The 24,280-nt window shown below is 41.3% G+C and overlaps 1 protein-coding gene across 1 annotated transcript; it reads left to right on the top strand.

Annotated features, from left to right (window-relative positions):
- The first annotated feature begins 1,318 nt into the window (after positions 1-1,318).
- Positions 1,319-23,554, top strand: xirp1.S (xin actin binding repeat containing 1 S homeolog). The gene is made up of 5 exons (XM_041568291.1): positions 1,319-1,361; positions 2,130-2,393; positions 10,964-11,118; positions 13,030-13,074; positions 15,022-23,554. The coding sequence occupies exons 1-5, from the start codon at positions 1,319-1,321 to the stop codon at positions 21,814-21,816; spliced, it is 7,302 nt and encodes a 2,433-aa protein (XP_041424225.1). The 3' UTR covers positions 21,817-23,554.
- The last annotated feature ends 726 nt before the right edge of the window (positions 23,555-24,280 follow it).

Here is a 24,280-nt window from a genome sequence, read left to right as displayed (position 1 = left end):
ATGAAACTTTAAAACAGTTAAGTTGGTTTCAGACAGTTCACCATCCGCTCAACGGATGTTTTCAATCAATTTCTATGTTCTAATGGCTGCAGTACATTTCTGGTTTAGAGCAGACAAATCCCAGTTAACTGAAAAGACTAGTGATGGGCGAAATTTATTCGTCAGGCGCAAATTTGCAGAGAATTTCTGAGTTTTCGCGAAATTTTCATGCCTCGCGAAATTGTCGCAAAAATTTGCCTTCAAATATATTTGAGCCATTGACTATTTTTATGCGGCAACAATTCTAGGCGCACATTGACTTTAATAGGCAGCAGAATTGTCCCAGCATCAGAATTCTCGCCGGTGTCAAAATTAACGTATTAGCGAATTTTTCACCGTTTCGCGAATTTCGATAATTTTTGGCAAAGCAAAACAGGAGAAATTCGCCCATCACTAGAAAAGACTAATATATCTCCATATTTCTTTCTCCTGTTAGATTGTAAGCTCTGTTGAGTGGGGCAGTGGTTCCCTCCTGCATTTATTTATTTACACGTCAGAGAGACGGGTTTCGGGAAAACAGTTGAAAATCCTGGATTTTACACCATTTTTTTCTGGTCCCCTGAAAAATGTAAAATGGGGGTTCTCCTTTATATTTAATACAATCCAGCTTATATGGAACTAATAAAGTTCAAGGTTCCCTATCTAATTATAGCCCCACTCGATATCACTGCCCTCTGTCTCTCTGGATCCTCTGCCAGGGCCTCTCTAGTCTAAATTGAATCCCAAATCAGTGTGTGATTTTGCCCTGTCACCCCCTTTCTAAGTGACTCAGGGATAAGACGTGCCAAGGAGACCTTCCTATAGAGCTTGGTGCTGTCATTTACTATTTATACGCTCCTGAGCAACGGCACGTGGTGACCAAATCATTTACACAGTGTGTTTGGATATTAATACAGGTATAGGATCCCTTAACCGGAAACCCGATATCCAGAAAGCACCGAATTATGGAATGGCTGTCTCCCATAGACCCCATTTTATCCAAATAATCCAAATTTTTTTAAATGATTTCCTTTTTCTCTGTAATAATAAAACAGTAGCTTGTTCTTGATCCCAACTAAGATATAATGAATCCTTATTGGAAGCAAAACCAGCCTATTGGGTTTATTTAATGTTTACATGAATTTCTAGTAGACTTAAGACATGAAGACCCAAATTACGGAAAGATCCGTTATCTGGAAAACCCCAGGTCCCGATCATTCTGGATAACAGGTCCCATACCTGTAATACAAAAAAAGCCAAAATATCCTGTGGAACATGTCCTTATAAATAGCGCTGAGTGATGTCATTAGTGCTGATTAATGTAACTCAACTCACGGAGAGGTGTAAAAAAATATTCTAGGACCTGTATATACGTACTCAGCCTTTAAAGGATAAGTAAACCTTTAAAATAAGTGAATGTAAAATTGATGAGGGGGATGTTCTAAGCACTTTTGCAAAGTACATTCATTATTTATTTATTTTTAATTCCAAGATAATAAAGGATACATGTACTGTTAATATGAATGAATTTTGTTACAACAGCGCCACCTGCTGGTCAGTTTCCCACCAGTCTGACCAGCAAGTAGTCAAGGAAGAAGTTGTCAGGAGAAATAAAGAGGCTGCTCTGATGTTCCTCTGATTAGGGAAAAAAATTAGAAATCTTTCTCAAATCTTTCCTAATCAGAAGAACATCAGAGCAGCCTCTTTCTTTCTTGTTCCAAATGTTGGAAGGCAGGGTCGGACTGGGCCGACGGGACACCGGGAAAAAGACGGCCAGACCCGCTCCCTGATCGGGCGAAACCAAAAAAAATGCACCGTTTTGGGTGCATGGGGGCCCCTGAGGTTTGGAATCCAGTGGGCCCCAAATGCGCCAGTCCGACCCTGTTGGAAGATGATCACCCCCTTTAAAGGGCACCTACAAAGCCTGCTCTGATGTTCTTCTGCTTAGGAAAACAATTAGAAACCTTTCTCATAACTAGTTGACATAGTGTGAGTCAAACCTACAGAGGGCCATAATGACCTAACTAGCCAGAAGAAGCCACCAATGACTCAGTAAAAAAAAAAGCAGATGACGTTGCCTGGTGCCCATTCAACATTCCCGGCATTGTGAGACCCTCTTCTTCCTCATTGCCACAACTCACCACTGACTCAAGCTGAGGGAATCGTATCTTGTAAGGGCCCTAAAAATAGCCCCGTGTCTTCATGCTCCCAACATAGCTCGGCTCTCCTGATAAAGACAGCTGCTAGACCTACGGTCAGACTCACAGACACACACAGGACACACAGAGAGAAGCAGGGCCCCGGGGGGACACTACAGACCTGCTGCCTGGAAGACTTTTTGGATTATCTGTGTCATTTGGGACCTGCCCAATCCTGTGAGTAGCGCTGAGTTCTTTATATCTAACACCCTAAGCAGCTTCACTGAGATATTCTAATTTGTTTGGATATGAAAACTGGGTTCTTGCTTTGTTTCTGTTGTTGACCCCAGAGATTTGTGCCTATTGAATGTTGTTGAACTATAACTAGAGTTTAATAACATTTGCAGGGAGGATGAAAGTACATCTATGCTGAGTTCCCCCATTATTTGAATTTGAACTGTAATGTCATTGCTGCTGAAATTGGTCGCTCTCTGACTGTTTCAATTGCTGCAATGCTGGTTCTGACTCCTGCAAATTACTTTCCTTTGTATTTGAGTCCTAAAGCCAAGGAACCTTGATAACAGTGATTGTGGAATGCGTTTGTTGTCAGCCCGTGTTTCTGAGCACTAGTAGTGGGCACTGAGCTTCAACTTAACGGAATGGCAATGGTTTTGGGCAGGGCCCTCTTTATCTCCAGTACAGGGAGGTAATTACAGAAGAAGCAGACCCGGTGGCTGCAGGGGGACCCAGGAAGTATAGGGGGGTCCTATGAGGCCCTAAATAATGAGCATTTTCAACGTGGCAGGACAACCTGGATTATAATAATAATCACTGCAGCATAAAGTGGTGATCACAATGCTGCCTGTGCATCCTGAAATTGGGGACTTCAACTCCCAGCATGCTTAGCTAGCTAGTGAACAATAGACTGCACAAAAAATCTTAAATCAACAGGAAACTCCATTATATATAGATGATTGTTCAGTGTATGTTCCCAACTAAAGTTTAGTTTACACACAGGGATAGTTTTATACTAAATGGACCGTGGCCCCTTCACATTCTATCCTATCCTATGAGTCTTTTCCCATGCCATCCTGTTACATACTGTACTTCCTAACTGTCCAGTTTTCTGTGGGACAGTCCTGATTTGACTGCTGTGTAGCCATGGGGGCAGCCATTCAAGCACAGGATACACAGTAGATAACAGATAAGTACTACTATAGTTTATATAAACAAGCTGCTGTGTAGCCATGGGGGCAGCCATTCAAGCACAGGATACACAGTAGATAACAGATAAGTACTACTATAGTTTATATAAACAAGCTGCTGTGTAGCCATGGGGGCAGCCATTCAAGCACAGGATACACAGTAGATAACAGATAAGTACTACTATAGTTTATATGAACAAGCTGCTGTGTAGCCATGGGGGCAGTCATTCAAGCACAGGATACACAGTAGATAACAGATAAGTACTACTATAGTTTATATAAACAAGCTGCTGTGTAGTCATGGGGGCAGCCATTCAAGCACAGGATACACAGTAGAAAACATATAAGTACTACTATAGTTTATATAAACAACTGCGGTGTAGCCATGGGGGCAGCCATTCAAGCACAGGATACACAGTAGATAACAGATAAGTACTACTATAGTTTATATGAACAAGCTGCTGTGTAGCCACGGGGCAGCCATTAAAGCACAGGATACACAGTAGATAACAGATAAGTACTACTATAGTTTATATGAACAAGCTGCTGTGTAGCCCTGGGGGCAGCCATTCAAGCACAGGATACACAGTAGATAACAGATAAGTACTACTATAGTTTATATAAACAAACTGCTGTGTAGCCATGGGGGCAGCCATTCAAGCACAGGATACACAGTAGATAACAGATAAGTACTACTATAGTTTATATAAACAAGCTGCTGTTTAGCCATGGGGGCAGCCATTCAAGCACAGGATACACGGTAGATAACAGATAAGTTCTGAAGAATTCCATTGTATACTACAGAGCTTATCTGTTATCTGCTGTGTATCCTGTGCTTAAAGAAGCATCAGGGGAAGAGTTAATACACAACCTCCAAAGTATTTATGCGAAGTGCTGTTTAAAATGCCTGAGATTTTTCTAGAAAGAAGCCAGGACCTGTTAATGACAGCTGTCTTGCCCTAAAGCCCAATACCCCTAGTGCTCAGGGGACAGCTGCACCCCAGTTTACCAATATATTGCTCTGGAAATAATCTCTCTGCATTCCTGGGCTACAACAGAGTTTTCCAGAGACTAAAATACCCCGGGGGAAATCTATTTTGCCTTTATTTGCCTCAGACAACAGTTGTATTTACAGAGAACTTCTCCCTCCATCCTGTGCCAGAATAACTGCAAGTTCCTCACCTATGAGCTCATAGTCACCAAAATAATCATATCTCTCACAATTTAGCTTGTCTTGCATCAGGTCAATGACTAGAAGTGCCCCGTCCTGTTTGCTATTTAATGATCTGACTTCCAGCAGTGCTGGGTTCTATCCCAGCCAGGGCCCTATCTGCAAGGGGTTGGATGTTCTCCCCATGTCTGTGCAGGTTCCCTCCAGGTACCCTTGTTTCCTTCCACGCTACAAAAATATACAGGCAGGGTAATTGGCTCCGATAAAACTGACCCAAGTGTGTGTGAAAGTGATAGGGACCTTAGAGTGTAAGCTCCACTGGGAAAGAGAATGATGTATAATCTCTGTAAAGGGCTGCCAAATAATTATAAATAAAGGATAGTTATAATATATTATAAACACAAGCAAAGGGTAGTGTTGTTTTTTGGAGGCAGGTACATGTGCAAGCCTCATGTGACCTCACACAGCTACAATGGCATCCTGCAGGGGTCACATTCTGACCCCACAGCTACTGATTTCATTCAGCTCTGTGCATGCGATGACAGCTGTTGTTTTTCTAGAAACTCTCTCCAGGTACAAAGGGTGGGAGACTCGTGTTAATGAAAAGAAGAGGATTTGGGTCTGACTATGCAATAAAGAAAACAGGCAGTCCCCTTATTAATCTGTTATAGGAGCCTCTCCCTGAGAATCATTGGCACCACCAATATCCCTGCCTTTGGTTGAGATTATCATATGGGCGGCAGATGCTTTCAGTTATCCTTCTATCACTTTATGCCCATCATTCTGGCACACAGACAGCACTAGCAGACCATAGAATAGTGCCAAGTATGATAAAATAATTCCAGCGCTGAGCAAATGAGTTTTTAATTGGTATTGACTCTGTGTGGCTGAGTTATGACTCTGGTTTATATTCTGGTTTATTCAGATACTAAGATTACGTTCAATCAGGGGCATAACTACAGAGGAAGAAGACCCGGCGGCTGCAGGGGGGCCCAGGAGGTATTGGGGTCCCATGAGGCTCTAATTCATATACAATTTCAATAAATATTGCTAAAACAGGTCAACTTCTAGACATTTTGGGGGCCTGAAAAATTATTTGTTGTGGGCCTAGTAATATCTAGTTAGGCCACTGCTTTCAATGTATAGTATATATGTAACTGACAAACTAACGGGCTTTCTATAAGGACCAGGGGCAGAACTATCAGAGGTGCAGAGAGTGTGATCACACCCAGGACCACATCCCCCTTGGGGCCCTCAAGATACTCGAGCCAATGTGAAGGCTCACGGAAAACTGCGTACGGAGGGGAGTAGGGTGCCCGGCTGTTCTGTCTGCACCCAGGGGCCCCGGCTGTAATATTTCCGTTACTGATAAGGACCAGTTTTTCAGCAAGGGCCCTGTAAAAACCATCAAACATTACTGAATCTGCTTTCAACTGTTTTCAAATTAGGATAAGGTATTTCTGCAGGTGCAAAGTTCACTTTTGGGCATCATTTTCCATGTTTATAACCTAAGTGCAGCATTCTGCATGAACCACAATTGTGTCCGATGCATCAAAATATGCACAAATGGACTTGGGCTGATGCTGATCCGGTGCAAATTGCATCTAATATTTTCAGAGTGTACATTTCAAAATGGCATCTGCATCTGATTCACTAGCCACAAATCTGGTTCTCATATTGATGCATCCGGCTTGGGATCCCTGGAGCTGTCTGGTCCAGGGTGGTGGCAGCTCCAGGGCTCCTCAGCATCAATAGGCTCCTTTGGGAACAGGGTCAGACTTGGTCCTCATGGCCCCCTCAATTCAGGATCACTGCCTTCCCCCCATCTCTGCTGGCTAATGTCTGTGGCCACGATCCACGGACCTCCATATCCAACTGCACCCCAGTGGGTGCTGGATACCCAGTCCGACACTTATTGGGAAGCCTTCATCAGAGTCAGGATGGAGGCATTGACAGCATAGCAGTACAGGATCATTTTTTGATGCAAGTACCTTGATAAACTGCTAAAAATGCCCCTCCATTGTGTCCAAGACTCTGTGCAGAATATCCTGCCCCCCTATAGAGAGAGAGAAGGCAAACTCAGGAAATGAAGCAGCTCATATAACATGGGTATATGTAGCATATGGGTATGGGTTCAGGGTCAGACTGGGCCGGTGGGACACAGCGAAAAAAATACTGTGGGCCCCAGCTCTCATGGAACCCACTCCCTCGCTCGTTGCGAGCGGAGTTTGGAAGCCCCTAATGTGCCAGTCTGACCCTGAGCATGTTTGCTGAGTAGTATAATCATACTCCATAAGTGTAGACCACCTGGGGCAAAACTGCCAGTCAAAAGAATTGTAACAAGGCTGCTTGTGCTTTATCATGACAGAGGTTACATCTCTCTGATCAGAACACTGCCAGAAATGAGATAGTTATCAATATGTACCAGCTGAACTGTAAGATTATCCCTTACACATGCAATAACAATATAGGAATAAATACAACTAAATGGTAATTGTTGTTTTTACAATTCAAACCATTCTGCTCATCTCTTGATGTACTGTATTATTTTGTACATATAAGCGGGTAGACTGTTCCCTCCTCTTTATTTTCCTTTTTTAACATGATATTGTTAGTTCAGCGTTTGTATCCATAACGTCCATCAAGTTAAGCCCCTGTCTCGTTCCTACATTCACACTATCAGACATGCCATTTACAAGCACCGTGCACATTATTTCTACTTGAATGGGCTGCATTGTGCGCCCGGCCAGCCAGATAAGGATTAGAGGGGCTGATTTTGGATGACAGGTCTCTGGCTGGCCAGGCTGGTGCTGAGAAGGCAAATTCTTTCTAACAGGCAGAACATCCCTAATGCTACTAGCCCACTCTACAAAAGCACAGAGCCATGATGGGAGCAAACAGGTAGGACCCTTCATTTCTGGAACAATATTTGGCATTAGGGGGGAACTAAAAAAAGATCCAATGGGAAATGTAGACCCCAGAAATGAGAGAGAATTCACAGCTGAACAAGGCTATCGTGATATTCTCCCTTCAATTATATTATAGGAAAAATATCGATTTAAATCAGATCTGGTGCCTATTTGCAATGGAGTAGCTTGAAGGTTTTAGGCCCCACAGCAAAATTATTATAACGCCCCTAAAGCTTTGATAAGGGGGGTCTGTTTCACCCACAACAAGCCTATGACTAAGTGCCCTTGGTGGACATGAAACGTGTCAGGCTTTCGCTTTTTAATTATGGAAAATAAAATGTAAATTTTTAACTTTTACCATCTGACTCCGGTTTCTCTACTTGGTGTGGTCCAGGTTTGTGGCAGCCTCTTTTGCTGTTTCTTGGTGTAACCACAACAGTCACAGGGTCTGTGTCCCCTACTGCTACTAGGGATGCCCCGAATCCAGGATTCAGTTCGGGATTCGGCCAGGATTCTGCCTTTTTCAGCAGGATTCGGATTCGGGCAAATCCTTCTGCCCGGCCGAACCAAATCCTAATTTGCATATGCAAATTAGGTGCGGGGAGGGAAATCGCGTGACTTTTTGTCACAAAACAAGGAAGTAAAAAATGTTTTCCCCTTCCCACCTCTAATTAGCTTATGCAAATTAGTATTCGGATTCAGTATTCAGCCGAATCTTTGACGAAGGATTCGGGAGTTTGGCCGAATACAAAATAGCGGATTCGTTGCATCCCTAACTGCTATTCCCCTGAACATATTTATTGTGAAAAAACAGCAAATCTTTTCCTTGTGCCAATAAAAAAATTGTCTCCAACTGCCAATAAAAAATTGTCTCCAACTGCCCATCCATTTCTGTACCCACAAGAATTATATGAAAATTCCAGCAATTCTAAGGCCATAATTATGTGAATATTTATTTTTATGCAGTGGGCTACTGTGGGTATTTCGATGTCAGGCATTATGGAAAAAACATGGAGGACAAAATATCCCTCAATCTTTACATGTGCCATTAAGCTTATAGCACCAGAGGCCGAGATCAACTCCGATCAGCCATAACAAAGGTGGGAACAGTTTAAAACTTGTGGGTGCAGTAAATAAATAAATAACTAAATAAATAAATAAATAAAACAAGCATAAAATATAATGTTGTTAATAGCACAAATCCGTAATGTTCCCTCTTCTTGTGTGTCCCCAATAATGTCTGAGCAGCAGCTTATCCCCTTAATATTTGGAGCTAAAAAGTGCTGCTATTTTTAGCCAACATTATCTAGTGATAAGCAATGATTAGGCTCCATACACACTTCAGTTATGTGTGGAATGTGACACGGAAAGTTCAGATGATATAAAAAAAAAACTGTGATCATTAATGCAATTATACAGCCACCTGAGGGCTCTGGAGTAGCACATGCACTTCTATACATAAATAGTTTTATGGGTAGTGATGGGGAATAAATTCACCTGGCACGAATTTGTGGCGAATTTCCACGTTTCGCCACGGGTGAATACATTCGCGAATCTCCCGCAAAAATTAGCCTGTGTCAATTTCTACTTTTCACGATTTGTTCGTGAAAATGTACAATTTTCACCATTTTTTTGTGAAAACCTTCAAACTTCACGATTTTTTAGTGAAATCCTTCAAATTTCACGATTTTTTAGTGAAAACCTTCAAAATGCACGATTTTTTTGTGAAAACGTCAGACTTTCCCGATTTTTCTTGTGAAAACTTTTGAATTTTACGATTTTTCCGTGAACTTTCAAATTTCAAGATTTCGTGAATTTTGCGGGAAATTCGCAAATTTTTCAGCAAAGCGAAATGGGTGAAATTCGCCCATCACTACTTATGGGGCCAGGTAAACATTTCCAGGGGTTAAAAAGGAAATATACAAATGCCCCAAAACAGAAGTTGACCTCAAAGAAATCTGTCTTTATTTAATTTTGCTGTAACAGATCAATAAACAGCAGAAAATATCTTAATGTATTGAATCCTTAACAGTCTGCTTGGGTGTTGGGCCACTTGTCATAAGGTTTCAGAGCAGAGAAAGGACATGGCACACAAGAGTAAGGTGCAAGCTATTTCCCCTTTAAATTAAAGATGCACCAAATCTAAACCCTAATGTGCATATATTTGCTAAGAAAACACTCTTTTAGGCACAGGGGGAAAAAAAAGCAATGTCCTTGTTCATGTGATTAAAAAGTCATGTGATATTAAAGGAGTTGTTTACCTTTTAATATTTTTTTTGTTCAGTTGCTCTCCAGTTTGATTTTCCAGGCACTGTCTGGTTGCTAGAGTCTTATTTACCCTAGAAACCAGGCATAGGTTTAAATGAGAGACTGGATATTGACTAGGTGAGGCACTCAACAAGAAGTTAAGTAATAAAAAAAGAAAGAATAACTATAAAATTGTAGCCTCGCAAAACAATAGGTAACCCCCCCCCATTATAAAACTGTAAACAATAAATAATAAAGACCAATTGCAAAGTTGCTAGGAATAGAATATACTATAACATACTAAAAGTTGGTGGTTCACCTTTAAGTTAGTGTTTAGTATGTTATGGAATGGCCAAATGTAAGCAACTTTTCAATTGGTCTTCGTTTTTTACTTTATATAGTTTTCAATTATTTGCCTTTTTCTTCTGACTCTTTCAAATGGGGGGGGGGTCACTAAAAAAACTTCTGAAAAACAAGAACAGGGCAATTTTTAGCCTAAAAATAATGCTTGTCCCTTTTCAGGCTCAACCAAGTTCGCAGTTACTAGAAGTCTGCTGGGCAGGATCAGGTGGTAGTTAGGGAAAACATTATATTAGCCTTATCCCGATGATACACACAAGCCAGATAGGGTCACATTTTGGGTTCATTTCTTTTATCGTGTCCTTGTTTTCATTAAAGTAAACCTTAAAACGAAGTGAAAATTAGAAACCTTTCTCAAATCTTTCCTAAGCAGAAGAACATCAGAGCAGCCTCTTTCTTTCTCCTGACAACTTCCTTGACTACTTGCTGGTCAGACTGGTGGAAAAATGACCAGCAGGTGGTGCTGTTGTAACAAAATTCATTCATATTAACAGTACATGTATCCTTTAATATCTTGCAATTAAATAAAAAATGAATGTACATTGCAAAAGTGCTTAGAAAAGCCCCCTCGCCAGTTTTACATTCACTTATTTTTAAGGTTTACTTATTCTTTAATATCCATATATTTTAATATATTTTTAATATTTAATATCCAACCATATCCTTGTACAGTATATCTATGGGATAACACAAATGTATTTAATAATTAGACTATACAATGTATAAGAGGTGTTTATGTTACATATTGCCTCAATCATTTAGTAGGAGAAAGCTCATTTTTATTTGGAATATTGTACCGTTATGATAGAATCTTGCATATGTTCCCCAAGGTACGGCACAAGGAATTTATGATTTTGACAAAATCCAAACAGTGTAGCGGTGATATAAATATCTGTTTTCGTGTCCTTTCTGCAGTTGAAGAGTTGCTGTCACTCACATACCAAACGAGCAGCATCAGGGGGGAATTTCATCAAGCGCTGAATATCTTCATCCCCTCGGTGAGGCAGAGATCGGAACTATTTCCCTCCAAGGCAGCTGCTGGGGAAACCACAGCCAGAAATCCCAAACTGGTATGTCTCCCATAGTGCAAATTATTGTAGTGCTTTGCCTTGTACTCAGTGGAGAGGCATGTGTGTGCCCTTTTATTTCAGATAGACACAAAGGTAGACACAATTAAAATCAATGGGAAGGGTAATAGAGCAGAAAAGTAAGGGATCCGCCAAATACAGGATTCAGTTCAGGATTCAGCCAAATCCCAGAACTTTCTGCAGGATTCAAATTTGACGGAATCCTTAGGGTTTGGATTAGATTTGGCAGAACACTTAGGACACAAGTGCTAGAGCACTAACAGGCATAAAGTACACCCTTTATTGCTGTAATAAAACTAGGGATGCACCAAATCCAGGATTTGGTTCGGGATTCAGCAAGGATTCTGCCTTTTTCAGCAGTATTCAGATTCAGAATAATCCTTCTACCCAGCCGTACCGAATGGGAATTGCATATGCAAATTCAGGGCAGGGAGGGAAAACAAAACAAGGAAGTAAAAAACGTTTTCTGCTTCCCACTCCTAATTTGCATATGCATGTGCAAATTAGGATTCGGATTCAGTTGGGTATTCAGCCTAATCTTTCATAAATGATTCGCCAGATCCAAAATAGTGGATTCGGTGCATCCCTATATCAAAGGCACTTGCGTCTCCCTGTCCTTAACATTGGCGTAACTTCCCGGTCGTACCATTGCACCTAGAGACCGCACAACAGCAAACACCTGGAAGGGTGGCGGGGCGCAGGGGGTGCAATCGCACCAGCACGGGGGCCACACCCTCTCAGGCCCCACCAGATGCTTATGCCTAAATATCATTCAGAGAGGGAGTGTGGTTCCTGGTTGCCCTGCTGGCACCCGGTCCTCAGTGCTCTAGTGACGTTACTGTTCTGCACTCAGGCCCAGAAGAGGGTACCGGTATAGGACCTGTTATCCAGAATGCTCAGGACCTGGGGGTTTCTGGATAATGGATCTTTCCATAATTTGGGTCTTCATACCGTAAGTCACTTAATAATCATGTAAACATTAAATAAACCCAATAGGCTGGTTCTGCCTCCAATAAAGATTAATTATATCTTAGTTGGGATCAAGTACAAGCTACTGTTTAATTATTAAGGAGAAAAAGGAAATAATTTTTAAAAATCTGGATTATTTGATTATAATGGAGTCTATGGGAGACAGCCTTTCCATAATTCGGAGCTTTCTGGATAACGGGTTTCCGGAAAACAGGTCCCATACCTGTAGGTACATTACTGGTCCTAAACTGAATGAAACCCAAGTTAGGGGCTGCTAGGGATAAGTTTTTAAAAAAAAAAACCTTTGCCCCTCATGATTTTTTTTTTATTTTTGCGGTTGCAACACATTTTTTGTATATGCTGTGTATATATTAGGGATGCACCGAATCCAGGATTCGGGATTCGGCAAGGATTCGGCCTTTTTCAGCAGGATTCGAATTCTGCCTAATCCTTCTGCACGGCCGAACCAAATCTGAATCTTAATTTGCATATGCAAATTAGGGTCGGGGAGGGAAATCGCGTGACTTTTTGTCACAAATCAAGTAAAAAAATGTTTCCCCTTCCCAGCCCTAATTTGCATATGCAAATTAGGATTCGGATTCGGTTTGCTATTCAGCCGAATCTTTCATGAAGGATTTGGGGGTACGGCAGTGGATTCGGTGCATCCCTAGTGTGTGCGTGTGTGAGTGTGTTTATATATATATATATTTATATTTAATCTCAACACTGCACCAAAACCCTGGGGAGCAACTAAGCAAACCACAGGTCTGTAATAACTGAATCCCAGTGTCTTTCTCATCTCTTATTGTATATTGTATAGTTGGGTATTTCTTTTCATACAGGCAGGATTTTGTTGTTTGTTACTAGGACTGTTCAGATAGTCCAAAAATGATGTTATTTTAAACCAAACCTTCTTGCTTTTAGAAAGTTGGGGAAAAACTTGACATCTACACTTCTCCCCAAAAAAAGGTAAAGTGTGCATGGTATAGTTGTTTTCTAGACATTTCTTATTTGGATTTTATCAGTTTGACTTTCAGTGTGTTGGTTTGCGGTGTCATTAAACATGTTGACAACTAACGGAAAGGTACAGCCGTTATTTCCAGAATCCCCATCAAAAGTCAGACTCCTTTATAAATGAACACAGAAAAGAAAACTCATACATTTGTAAGAAGGTAAATTATTTGGAACAATCATATATTTAGAAACAGGACTATCACATTAAAGATCTGCCCAAAACAATTCCTGGTTGGTCAGGCCCATCACACAGGGTCAGCGTCGGACTGTGTCGGACTGTGTCAGACTGGCCCAGTGGGATACCAGGAAAACTCCCAGTGGGCCCAGGTGTCAGTGGTCCTTTTATTTTTAAATATTTGGCTAATTTCATGGTCAGAAATGCATAATAATGGAAGAATATAGTAAGCAGATATAAAACATTATGAGAATAAAGTGTTTGATTGAGGAGAAGACAATAGTTTGGAAAGTGGGCCCATGGTCAAAGGTTTTCTGGTGGGCCCCTGGCCTGACAGTCTGACACTGGATATGGTTATTACATGCAGGGTTGGACTGGGTAAACGGGACACCAGGGAAAAAACCCAGTGGGCCCCCGGCCCTCATGGGCCTCTGCTGGCCCAGACCCCTCCCCCGATCTGCTGGGCACCCCGAAAAAACAAACTGTGCCAACATGCACCGGCATTTGTGGATGCGTGCCAGCATTTGCGCATGCGTGCCGCTGTTCGCCAGGGACCCGGAGTTCACGCATGTGCACCGGGGGCCCGGAGTTCGCACATGAAAATGGTATCACCTCTTTCTGGAAACCACCCGCAGGGGAGGCACAAATACCCTTTTACCCATGGGGGAGGAAAGTTGCTCATTCCCATGCAATCTAAGATAAGATAAGTTGCTCATCTTCCTAACTCATTCCATTAATAACCTCTGAATGCCCACTCATTCCCAAACCTGCTCAGATGCTTCCTGAAGGCCACGCCCACATAGAATTACCACCTTTTAGCGGCCTTCCTGTATATTTATCTTTTTCCCCCTATTAATAACATTGGAATCAACCATCATACCGGCCAGGTGCAGTCCCGGATTTGGGGAAAGGCCACCTAGGCCCGGGCCTAGGGCGGCAGGATTTTAGGGGGGCGGCATGCTGCCCAACCACACCCACATTGGTTCAAAAACACTGGAGATACGATATTTTTTTAAATTTCCCATGCACCAATCCCCGTTGCTCCTGTCCCCCTGGAGGGGACAGGGGTGACGAACAGTAGTGGGCATAGGGGTGCCCACTAAGTAAATCCAGCCCTGGCTACGTGGTAACCCTATGTCCAAGTCGTGCTCCAAGTCATGCCTGTTCAGGATCACTTCTCAGGGGCCCAGTAAAATAGCACACACATAGTCAGCCAGGACCAAAATATATATATAGGCAGCTGTATCTATTTGCTTACATGCACATGACCAGCACATATATAGTAAGCCAGACCAGAGCAGCTGTAGCCATATTGATACAGTAAAGGCCCAAGAACTACACAATCAAGTCAGAGTTATCACATATATGAGCATGCCTAGGGCTAACACTGGTAATGCATTTTAATCCATGAAAGCAACTTTAATTCAAAGACAAAATGCAGAGTCAATAAAATGCAAAGGTAAGTAACTAGGTTATGAAAAGACAAACCATTTCCTAATAATTTTAGTTTTTATGTCTGCTTGGGTTTGTAGTGTGTGTTCTGGAAAACATTTAACCCAATAACACAGAGTTGGAACACATTGGTTTGGAGTGGTGTTTCCCACAGTTTTAACTGACTCTAAGGTGTGTCCAACAATAGCTGGTGTGCTTTATTAATGAGTTTCAGTACTAACGATTCAGTGAAGAATGGAGGAGGTGTTAAAACCCACTTGTATTTCCTCTTCAAGATGGCAGAAAACATGATGAAGTTCTCACCTAAAGATGCTGAAATGAAAGCAGAAGTGTTGTTGCCTCCTCCACCACCTCCTGACTCAATCCAACCCTCAGAGGAACCTGCAAGTCAAGAACAGAGTTTTATGCCAGTGCCTCCGCCCAAAGAATCATTTTCAAAATTCTATGAACAGCGGCAAGTGAATGAATTAAAAAGGCTTTACCGTCACATGCACCCAGAGCTAAGGAAAAACTTAGAGCACAGTGTTACCTGTGATATGACAAAGTTATTAAAGACAGATGAACCACACCAGCAGGCCGCTATAAATCTGGATACGGTTTTGCCCGGTGAGGTTCAATCTATGCGCTGGATCTTTGAGAATTGGAGCTTAGATGCTATAGGAGAGCATCAGGGTAATAAGAAACTTGTAGATGAAGAGGCTGTTCTTGGTGGCAACGTGAAAGATACATCAATGGTTTTTAAGTGTCAACTATGTGAGAGTGGGAACCCTTCATCGTCACTAGGGAAGGATCACTCAAAAGGTGACATAAAGACAGCTAAATGGTTATTTGAAACACAGCCACTTGACTCCATGAATAAAATATATCCCGAGGACACGGAAGTCCAAGAAGCAATCCTGAAAGAGCCAGTTGAAGGAGCAGATGTTAAAGGCACAAAACGGTTGTTTGAAACATGTTCCTTAGGTGAAGTGGGCCGCTGCAATTCAGTAGAAGAAAACAGCCTCCTTCAGCTCAAGTCTGAAATTCAGGAACTCAAAGGGGACGTCAAGAAAACAGTAAAGTTGTTTCAGACAGAGCCGTTGTGTGCCATCAGAGATGACAATGGAAATATCCATGAAATAAAATCTATATGCAGAGAAGAAACGGAGGGTGACAACGTCAATAGAACAAGGTGGTTATTTGAAACCCAGCCCTTGGACAGTATTCACAAGAACAGCCCGAAAGTTCAAATTATTCGAGGGATTTCCTTGGAAGAATTAGAAAAGGGAGGCGTTAATGCCAAAAAGTGGATATTTGAGACTCAACCCCTGGATACAATTAAAGAAAACAATGACGAAGGAATGTTTCAGGCCTCTTTAGATTCTCATGATGTTGCTGATTCCAGTGCCAATGAGAAAACGGCCTGCAGTGGCCACATTTCTTCTTCAGATGAAGTCCTTCCAGGTGATGTAAAGTCCACATTGTGGCTATTTGAAAGCCAACCCATGGAAAGACTTAAAGGCAATTTTGAAGTAGGACCATTGAAGAAGGTTGAGCTGCTGCATGAAGAAAAAGGAGATGTGAAACAAAGGAAACTGCTTTATGAAACATGTTCGCTGGATAGAATTTCAGAAAACAATGAGAAAGTTATTAAGGACGAAACCCAAATTTCAAAGGGGGATGTGACAACGTTCAAGAACCTATTTGAAACTCTTCCATTAGAAAGTATTAAGAAAACGGGTAATGCCATAGTGTCTGATCAAGAAGACATACAAGTGGGTAATGTGAAAGCAAACCAAACTTTATTTGAGACTGTGCCACTTTACGCCATTGAAGATAGCTTGGGAAATTTTCACGAAGTCACGTCCATCAGCCGAGAGCAAGTGGCGAGTGCCGATGTGAGAAACTATAAATGGATGTTTGAAACAAAATCATTAGACCAGTTTAATGAGAATCCCCAGAAAGTTGATATCATTCGAGGAATTACCAAAGAAGAAATTGTATCTGGTGATGTGGGCACCGCAAAGTGGTTGTTTGAGACTCAACCAGTTGACGTTGTTCATCAACAGTCAGATGACACTGAAAAACACTCATCAGTCCAGAAGCAGGAATTACAAAAAGGGGATGTTAAAAAATGCAAGTGGTTATTTGAAACTCAACCCATTGATACGTTGTATGATAAGTCAGAGCAAACGAAAGATATGGAAACACAAATCCAAGGTGATGTGAAGTCCTGCACATGGATGTTTGAAACTCAACCAATAGATTTATTCAAAGATTCAGATGAACAGTATATCAATGTCAGAACAACCTTACAAGATGCTTGTAAAGGGGTTGATGTGAAGAACACCAAACATCTTTTTGAAACTGAACCATTAGAAAAGATTTCCTCCAAAGGTGAATGCAAAAAAGTCATCAGATACTCCAGTACTGTTCAAATGCCATCAGGTGACGTTCCTAGGGTGAAGGGAAGTTTTGAGGCTACTCCTGATGAAGGAATTTGGGAGAAAAGGGCAGATATTTCTGTAGAAGAAAACATCCAAAAAGGTTCTGTGAACAAATTTACATGGCTTTTTGAAAACCATCCACTAGATTCAATGTCAGCAAGTACAAATGGTTTTCAAGAAGTGCCCCCTGAGAAGGATATCCAAGGAGGAGATGTAGTGGGGAAAAAGTTTGTTTTTGAGACATACTCTTTGGACCAAATCAAACAAGAAGCTGATGAAACTGAGATCAAGAAAGTCCAAGAATCTGTTAACCGAGGGGATGATAAATCCTGTACTATGTTATTTGAAACAAAACCTCTGTATGCTATTCAAGACAAGGGAGGAGAATATCATGAAGTCACATCAGTAAAAAAGGAAGAGGTTCTAAAAGGAGATGTAAGAGGAGCTAAATGGTTGTTTGAAACAAAACCTATTGATAAGATCAATAAAGATGAAGAGGTTTTTGTAATCAGAGCTGTGACTCAAGAAGATATCAACAAGGGCTCTGTCAAGGCTGCCAGGTGGAGGTTTGAAACAGAACTGCTCGATTCGATGGCTGAGGAAAATAAATATGTTGGAAGAGAACTTGAAGATGTACAAAAAGGAGATGTTCAGTTCAATAAGCAGCTATTCGAATCTCAGCAGCTGAACCAGAAGAAGTATGTTAGGCTTGTGAGCGTTAGTGATGTCCAAAAGGGGAACGTAAGGACATCAACTTGGCTGTTTGAAAACCAACCTATTGATTCTTTAAAAGGAGATTCTGAAGAGCATCCAGGCATTGTAACAGTACAGCGTGAAGATAACCAACGGGGCGATGTAAAAAGGTGCACCTGGCTATTTGAATCTCAGCCTTTAGACAGCCTCAAAGATACAAACATCCCTACTGCTCAAGGCCAGGAAGAGATTCCTCAAGCCAATGTTAAAAGCACAACATGGCTGTTTGAAAGCACACCCCTTGATAAATTTGAACGAGCAATTAGTTTGGAACAGAAAGAAGTCAATGTAAAAGATACTCTAGAAAAATGCCTGTCTTACAAAATAATTGAACATAAAGGGATTGCTATAGAGTCTGTGGGTGAGGGAAGTGTGAAAATGGTCAAGTATCAACCAACACATACAGGTACATTAATCCAAAAGGAAGAGACACTTGGAGGCAACTTGCAAAGAATACTGTTGCAGCTTCTTCACCGAACAGATCTGGAACCACATGGCGTGCTTGTTGAAGAGAATAGTATGGGAGAACTTTATAAAACCAATTTGCAACTAAAACATCCAGGAGAACCAGGGGACGATGAAGAAAGACATGTGCAGGACAATGTAGCTAAGACCCTTCAGATCTTGTTGAATGAAGATATCATGGTTAAGACTGGTATCATAATGGAAGAAACTGAAATGGGCTATGTCAGAATTCTTATCTACTCTGTTTCAAAATACAGTCAGTGTAATACAAGTGCCGAAAGTATTGTCAAAGGGGGTGTAAAATCAATGATTGGAAATCTACTTAGTCATGATCAAGAAAGCAAGCGCAAAGTTTCAGTGACACGTGAGCAAAATGAAAGGGGCAATGTCCAACTGTACACTAGCTGTATAGAGAAGGGAGATCTTGGGTACCTACGAAGCCTTCAGAATGAAACAGAAATAGAAGCAATTATGCTTTCTCAAAATGAGGATGCCAAATCTTCATTTCAACCTACAAACAATTTTGGTGAGCAACATGAGTCTATACAGTTAGCAGAAAGTCCAAAACCTATTATTAAAGGGAAAGAAAGTATGTGCACAGCATCTAATCCTGCCATTCACTGTACAGATCCTGGAGCTAAAGAGGTGAAATGTTGTGTGGCTGCTGACAGTAAGCCATTGAAGCCTACTGAAATGGCTAGAAATGAATGCAGCCTTCAAACAAATATTGCGATGAAGGAGCAAAAGGCAGTAAAACATATTTTAACTTGTTCTGAAGAAGATAAATGTGCCATGCAGACAACATCTAGCATACTTCCAACTATGTGTACAAACAGCAGTGACCTTCAGGCTGCTCTCTTGGACCTAAGAGAAGCTACAGCTGAAGCCAAAACTATCCAAAAGCAAGTGGAATGCAAGTTTCAGAAAAGCACCAATGAAGTTCAGTCTTCCAGTGAACAAACCAATGGGAAGGTGGTGCAACCTGTTCAGTCTATGCTGAGATGTCAGAAGGATGCAACCACAATGCACTCATCCAGCACTTCAGTTCATGAAGCACGGAGATCAGAAACAAGCTTTCAAGCAACAACAGCATCAACCAAAAATGTCAACGTTCAGGAGAAGGAAGAGCAAGTTCTACCATTATTGGAAAAGGATCAGGAAAGGAAAGTGATCACTAGTACAGAAAGTAGCATTAATGATGGTGTTGACTCTCCCAAGAAAGTGAAAAACTATTTAAACCCTTTTCTCAATTCTGATGATAAGACGGAACCAGCCCAAGAAGACCAAGAGCAGGATATTGTCAGGGGAGGTGATGTAAAGGCAGCTATCAAAGCATTGCAGAGTTCTTCATCAGAACAGAGAGACATAGAAAAGGAGGAGGTTGTGAGAGGTAATCTAACAACTGCCCTACAGTCTTTGGAAAGGTCTAATGTTAATGTTTCAAAAGGTGACTTTAAAACTGCTATGATATACAGAAATGCAGGGTTATCCCATACAGTGTCTAAAGTCAACACAGAGGATCAGCAGATTAGATGTCAGGCTTCTGTGGAACCAGTATCACCATCTGAAAATTACTTTCCTCCTCCTCCTCCAGCTGCTGTAATTGAACATGAAAATTGTCAGCTGAGCACAACAGAAGACAAAAGATATGACACTATGGAGGTGAGAAAGCCTGCTCCTATATTCATGGATTATGCCGCCAACAAGGCAAGTGATACAATTCTGGATGAGAATGCAAATACTGTAACAACATCTCAACCGTCAACCCAGAGGAAAAAGCCAGTCCCACCACCAAAACCGAAGCATCTACTCCCAGGTGCCTGCCCTCCTCCACATCTTAGGGCTAAGTGTCAGATGAAGCCAACTTCATCCCAAAATACTATAAACACAAATGACTGTTCCTCTAAAATCACAGTAAGGCAACAACAATGCACAAGTGAGAGCTTCTGTGCTTCTGAAAACAGGAAAGGACAAGAGAGTGAAGTTTTTGCCTATAAAGCTAATGAGCAATACAAACAAGAAATGTGTTTGAACAACTGTGAAGGATCAGAGGTATCAATAGGTAAAAATGATCACTCTCAACCCAGTGACTTCCATCCACTAGAGAATTCAATAAATGATTCAGTGAGTCAAAGGGTCAAAAATGAAAACACCTTCTTCCAAAACAGTGAGACAAAAGTTACCCAGAGTAAAAAAGGAGTTACTCTAATAGAACCTACACCAAGTCTACATCAAAGTGAAAACCAAGAAGTTGTTATGAGAGTAAAACGCAAAAAGGAAACAGAGGATGAAAAACGTAAAAGGTTATCAATCCACATGGATGAGATACTTCGGGGCAATGTCAGGGCATCAATGGACATTTTGGAAAACATGAGGAAACAGGATGAACTACAGAGGGTATTGAACAAAGTCAAGGAACTGGAAGAGGAAACCTGTACCGTTGGTGCACGTTCTGTGAAGGGCTTGTTTGAAAGTGTCCCAGACTGGGTAGTAGACAGTGAAGATGACCCAAATTCTACACTGAAGGGTAAAGAAGACGAGAAAGATGAAATTTCGGAATTCTTGAGAGCTGATACTGAAAGTGTTTCCTCTGTGGAGCTTGCGTTTGAGGATCTGGAAAAGGCAAGTACTGAAATCAAATATCTGAAAGAGCAGACCTTGGCAAGGCTTTTAGACATCGAAGAAACCATCAAGAAGGCACTTTATTCTGTTTCTAATTTAAAATCTGAATCTGATATAGCAGGTCTCTCTGGACTGTTCCGTGAATCACTGGGAAGTTCTCCAAGCCCGGCCCCTAGTAATAATATCCGGAAAATCAGCATTGTTTCAAGTAAAGCAAAGTCAGAGAGGCCAGTTCATCTTGCAGTACAGAAACCCACAGCGTCTGTCATTAGTCAAGAAGTTTCGGAAACAAAAAAGATTGAACTTGATATAAGCAATGTTCCCAATCGTGCCATCTCTCCCGCTTCCCCTTCATTCATCACCATTGAGTCTGCTGCCAGGAAGCCACAACAAAATAATGGAGATACGCCTGAAGATTTGCTGAGCAAAAAGTCTTATGGTCTTCAAGACCCTACCAACCAGATTAGCCCACTGAATCCCCATCGACAAAAGAGTATCCTAGAGTTAAAAACAGGACTAGAAAGCCCCAAACTCATTGGTACCACCACAGTGACAGAAAAGTATGAAGAATACGATCAGTTTGGCAACAAGTTAATACGATCAAAAACATCAACAACCGTCACGAAGCAATCGGACACTCCGAGTTCATCGACGTACCAAGTCGTGTCCGCTCCACCTCGCTATGAAGTCACTGCTTCTCCCCGGCTCAAAAGACACGCGGAAAACTCCCACATCAGAGGCAATGAAACAGGGGTCGTATTTGTGACATTCGGCAATTCAAAAAACAGCAATGAAATAATTTAACTATAAGCCAATATTTTATATCAGAACTGTCTACCTTCAATGTGCCCCGGTCCCTAATGAACGATTCCTTTTGGAAAGGTCTGCCATTAACAACGGCGAAATCATGTTCAACTGATATAAGGATCAGGCTTTATGCCCCCTGTGTAATTCCATTTGTACTATACTTGACCTTAAACATAGATAGCAAATCCAGGACTTCACAGCTGTTACTGAAATATAAATCCCAGAATGCTATACCTACTACTATAAAAGGCGTGCCTTTGTACAACGAGTATATATCAAGGGTAACCTAGCCAAGCTCTTTTATATTCTATCACTCTGCTCGTGTGCTTGTGCCAAGAACGTTTTTGACAGGTTGAAGGAAGTCATGACACTTTAAAACCACAATCTCCTACTTATAGAACCTTTGATGTCTTTTTTAAAGGGAAAAAACAATGTGTTTCCAACTATCCCATAAAGATGTTATAAAGCAGTTGTAGGTTTCTTATCTTTGTATCACAAGTTTCAGCTGCTTATAAATGGCAGGCAGTGTTCACGTGGGCTAGCAAACCATTTGGCTGCCATCTTTGTTGCCATTGATATAAACAAGCATCCAAACTGTCATGGACACAAATTTCTTTACTTATAGTTTTTTTTTTTTTTATAAATAGTCTAATCTTGTGCTTCCTCAACTGGATATTTTGTTCCTACTGCAAACAGTTGACCCGTGCTAGTCGTCTGTAGGGTTTAGCAATCCGATGACTCATGCTGGAATCAGCCAATTAAAAAGGATGAAATATGTCAGTGACTCACAGCATGTGAGCGTGGCTTGCAGTTAGAGAAAAGAAACAAGTTTGGCTGAAGAACTCACATGTTCGGGCAGTGCCAGATGAGAACATTCAGGGAGATTTAGTCACCTGGCGACAAACCGCCTCTTCTTCAGGCGACTATTATCCCGAAAAGCCTTCCTGCCAGCTAGAATTTAAACCGCCTTCCGGCGACTTCAGAAAACGACCATCCCGCCGTCGGTTTAGATTCTAGCTGGCGAGAAGGCAGTTTGGGGAGACATATCGCCTCTTCTTCAGGCAACTAATCTCCCCGAATCTTCGCATGTGTCTCTGCCCTAAAGAACGGACTTATTATACAGTTTATTGTATATTTTATAAGAGTGATGGTTACCCTCTGAGAAGGCGCAGTGCTATTAGCACCTAACTTGTTCATTTAAAGCCAAGCAAAATATGATCTTTTTCCTTATTGTAGGGATTATAGAGTATTTGGACCTTCATAGTCTTTCTACATTTCTAAACAGCGGAAGCAAATGGCTTATTCTTACATGTACCGTTTTGTCACTCTCGTGCATTATGACAAAGATTTCTATCATTTCTATCTCATTCTTAGACGTTAGGAAAGTGCTAATATTCCGAATCAGAATTTATTTATGAACCTTGTAGAGATCTCTGCATTTGATACCGTACATTTATAGATCGTTTTTTTTTCTTATCTTTGTATAGAAATCTCTTTTGTGAAAAAAGTACAATTTTTTTTATCTACTTTGCATAAATGTATTTAGTTATCTCTTACTTTTTACTGTAGTGTATTAAACATATACATTTCCATTAAAGATCGGTCTCACTCTTTGTTCTAATGATCAAAATCCCAGTATACCAAAATGAGGCCATAAGCAATAGTACCTTATATACTCGAGTATAAGCCATCCCGAGTATAAGCCGAGGTACCTAATTTTACCTCCAAAAACTGGGAAAGCTTATTGACTCGAGTATAAGCCTAGGGTGAGTAATGCAGCAGCTTCTGGTAAGTTTCAATCAAAAAATTGAGGGTTTCTGCTCCCAGTGGAGGTGCCGGCGTCTCGTTTTTGGATGCCGGCGACCATTCTTGGATGCCGGTGAATTTTCTTGGAGACTATTCTTGGATGCCGGCGACTATTCTTGGACGCCGGCGACTATTCTTAGGCGCCAGCGAATATTCTTAGACGTGGCGACTATTCTTAGACGCCGGCGATCGTTTTTGCGCTTGAGCCGAGTATAAGCCGAGGTAGAGTTTTTCAGCATATTTTGGGGGCTGAAAAACTCGGCTTATACTCGAGTATATACGGTAGATCTTTTATCCTTTAAATCAATGGAGACACTCTTTCCTTGCAAATGTCCCTTTCATCCCCGTTTTATTACAAAAAATCTGTCCCATCTGATAATAATGTGACTGCGTGTGCCCCCTTGTTTGTTTTGGGTGATTATTCTTTCAGTGATGTTGTGTCTTCAGTAAAAACTCGTAAAAAATGGATAACTAACAGGTGTAACTACTACACAGAATTCGGAAGTAACACAGATTTGTGACAGTGTGAATAAAATGATATAAAAAATGATACCCTACATGGCACTGAGTGTAGAATAAGCAAAAACCACAGCTTCTTGACTTCAGCCTGGGTGTTTGTCTTCAGGAAGCTCTCGCTCTCTTCTCTGGGTCATAA

This window comes from Xenopus laevis, chromosome 6S (genome assembly GCF_017654675.1).
Source record: "Xenopus laevis strain J_2021 chromosome 6S, Xenopus_laevis_v10.1, whole genome shotgun sequence".
NCBI classification, from domain to species: Eukaryota; Metazoa; Chordata; class Amphibia; order Anura; family Pipidae; genus Xenopus; species Xenopus laevis.
The sequence above is the reverse complement of the archived record's forward strand: the minus strand, read 5'-3'. Positions and strand labels throughout refer to the sequence as shown.

What these genes read in the sequence shown, in the direction of transcription:
- xirp1.S (XM_041568291.1), top strand. Translation starts at nt 1,319, where the DNA reads ATGTCATTAGTGCTGATTAATGTAACTCAACTCACGGAGAGGT. An exon ending in TTTGGGACCTGCCCAATCCT is followed by an intron (nt 2,394 to 10,963) that starts GTGAGTAGCGCT and finishes TCCTTTCTGCAG; the next exon opens with TTGAAGAGTTGCTGTCACTC. An exon ending in ACACTTCTCCCCAAAAAAAG is followed by an intron (nt 13,075 to 15,021) that starts GTAAAGTGTGCA and finishes TTCCTCTTCAAG; the next exon opens with ATGGCAGAAAACATGATGAA.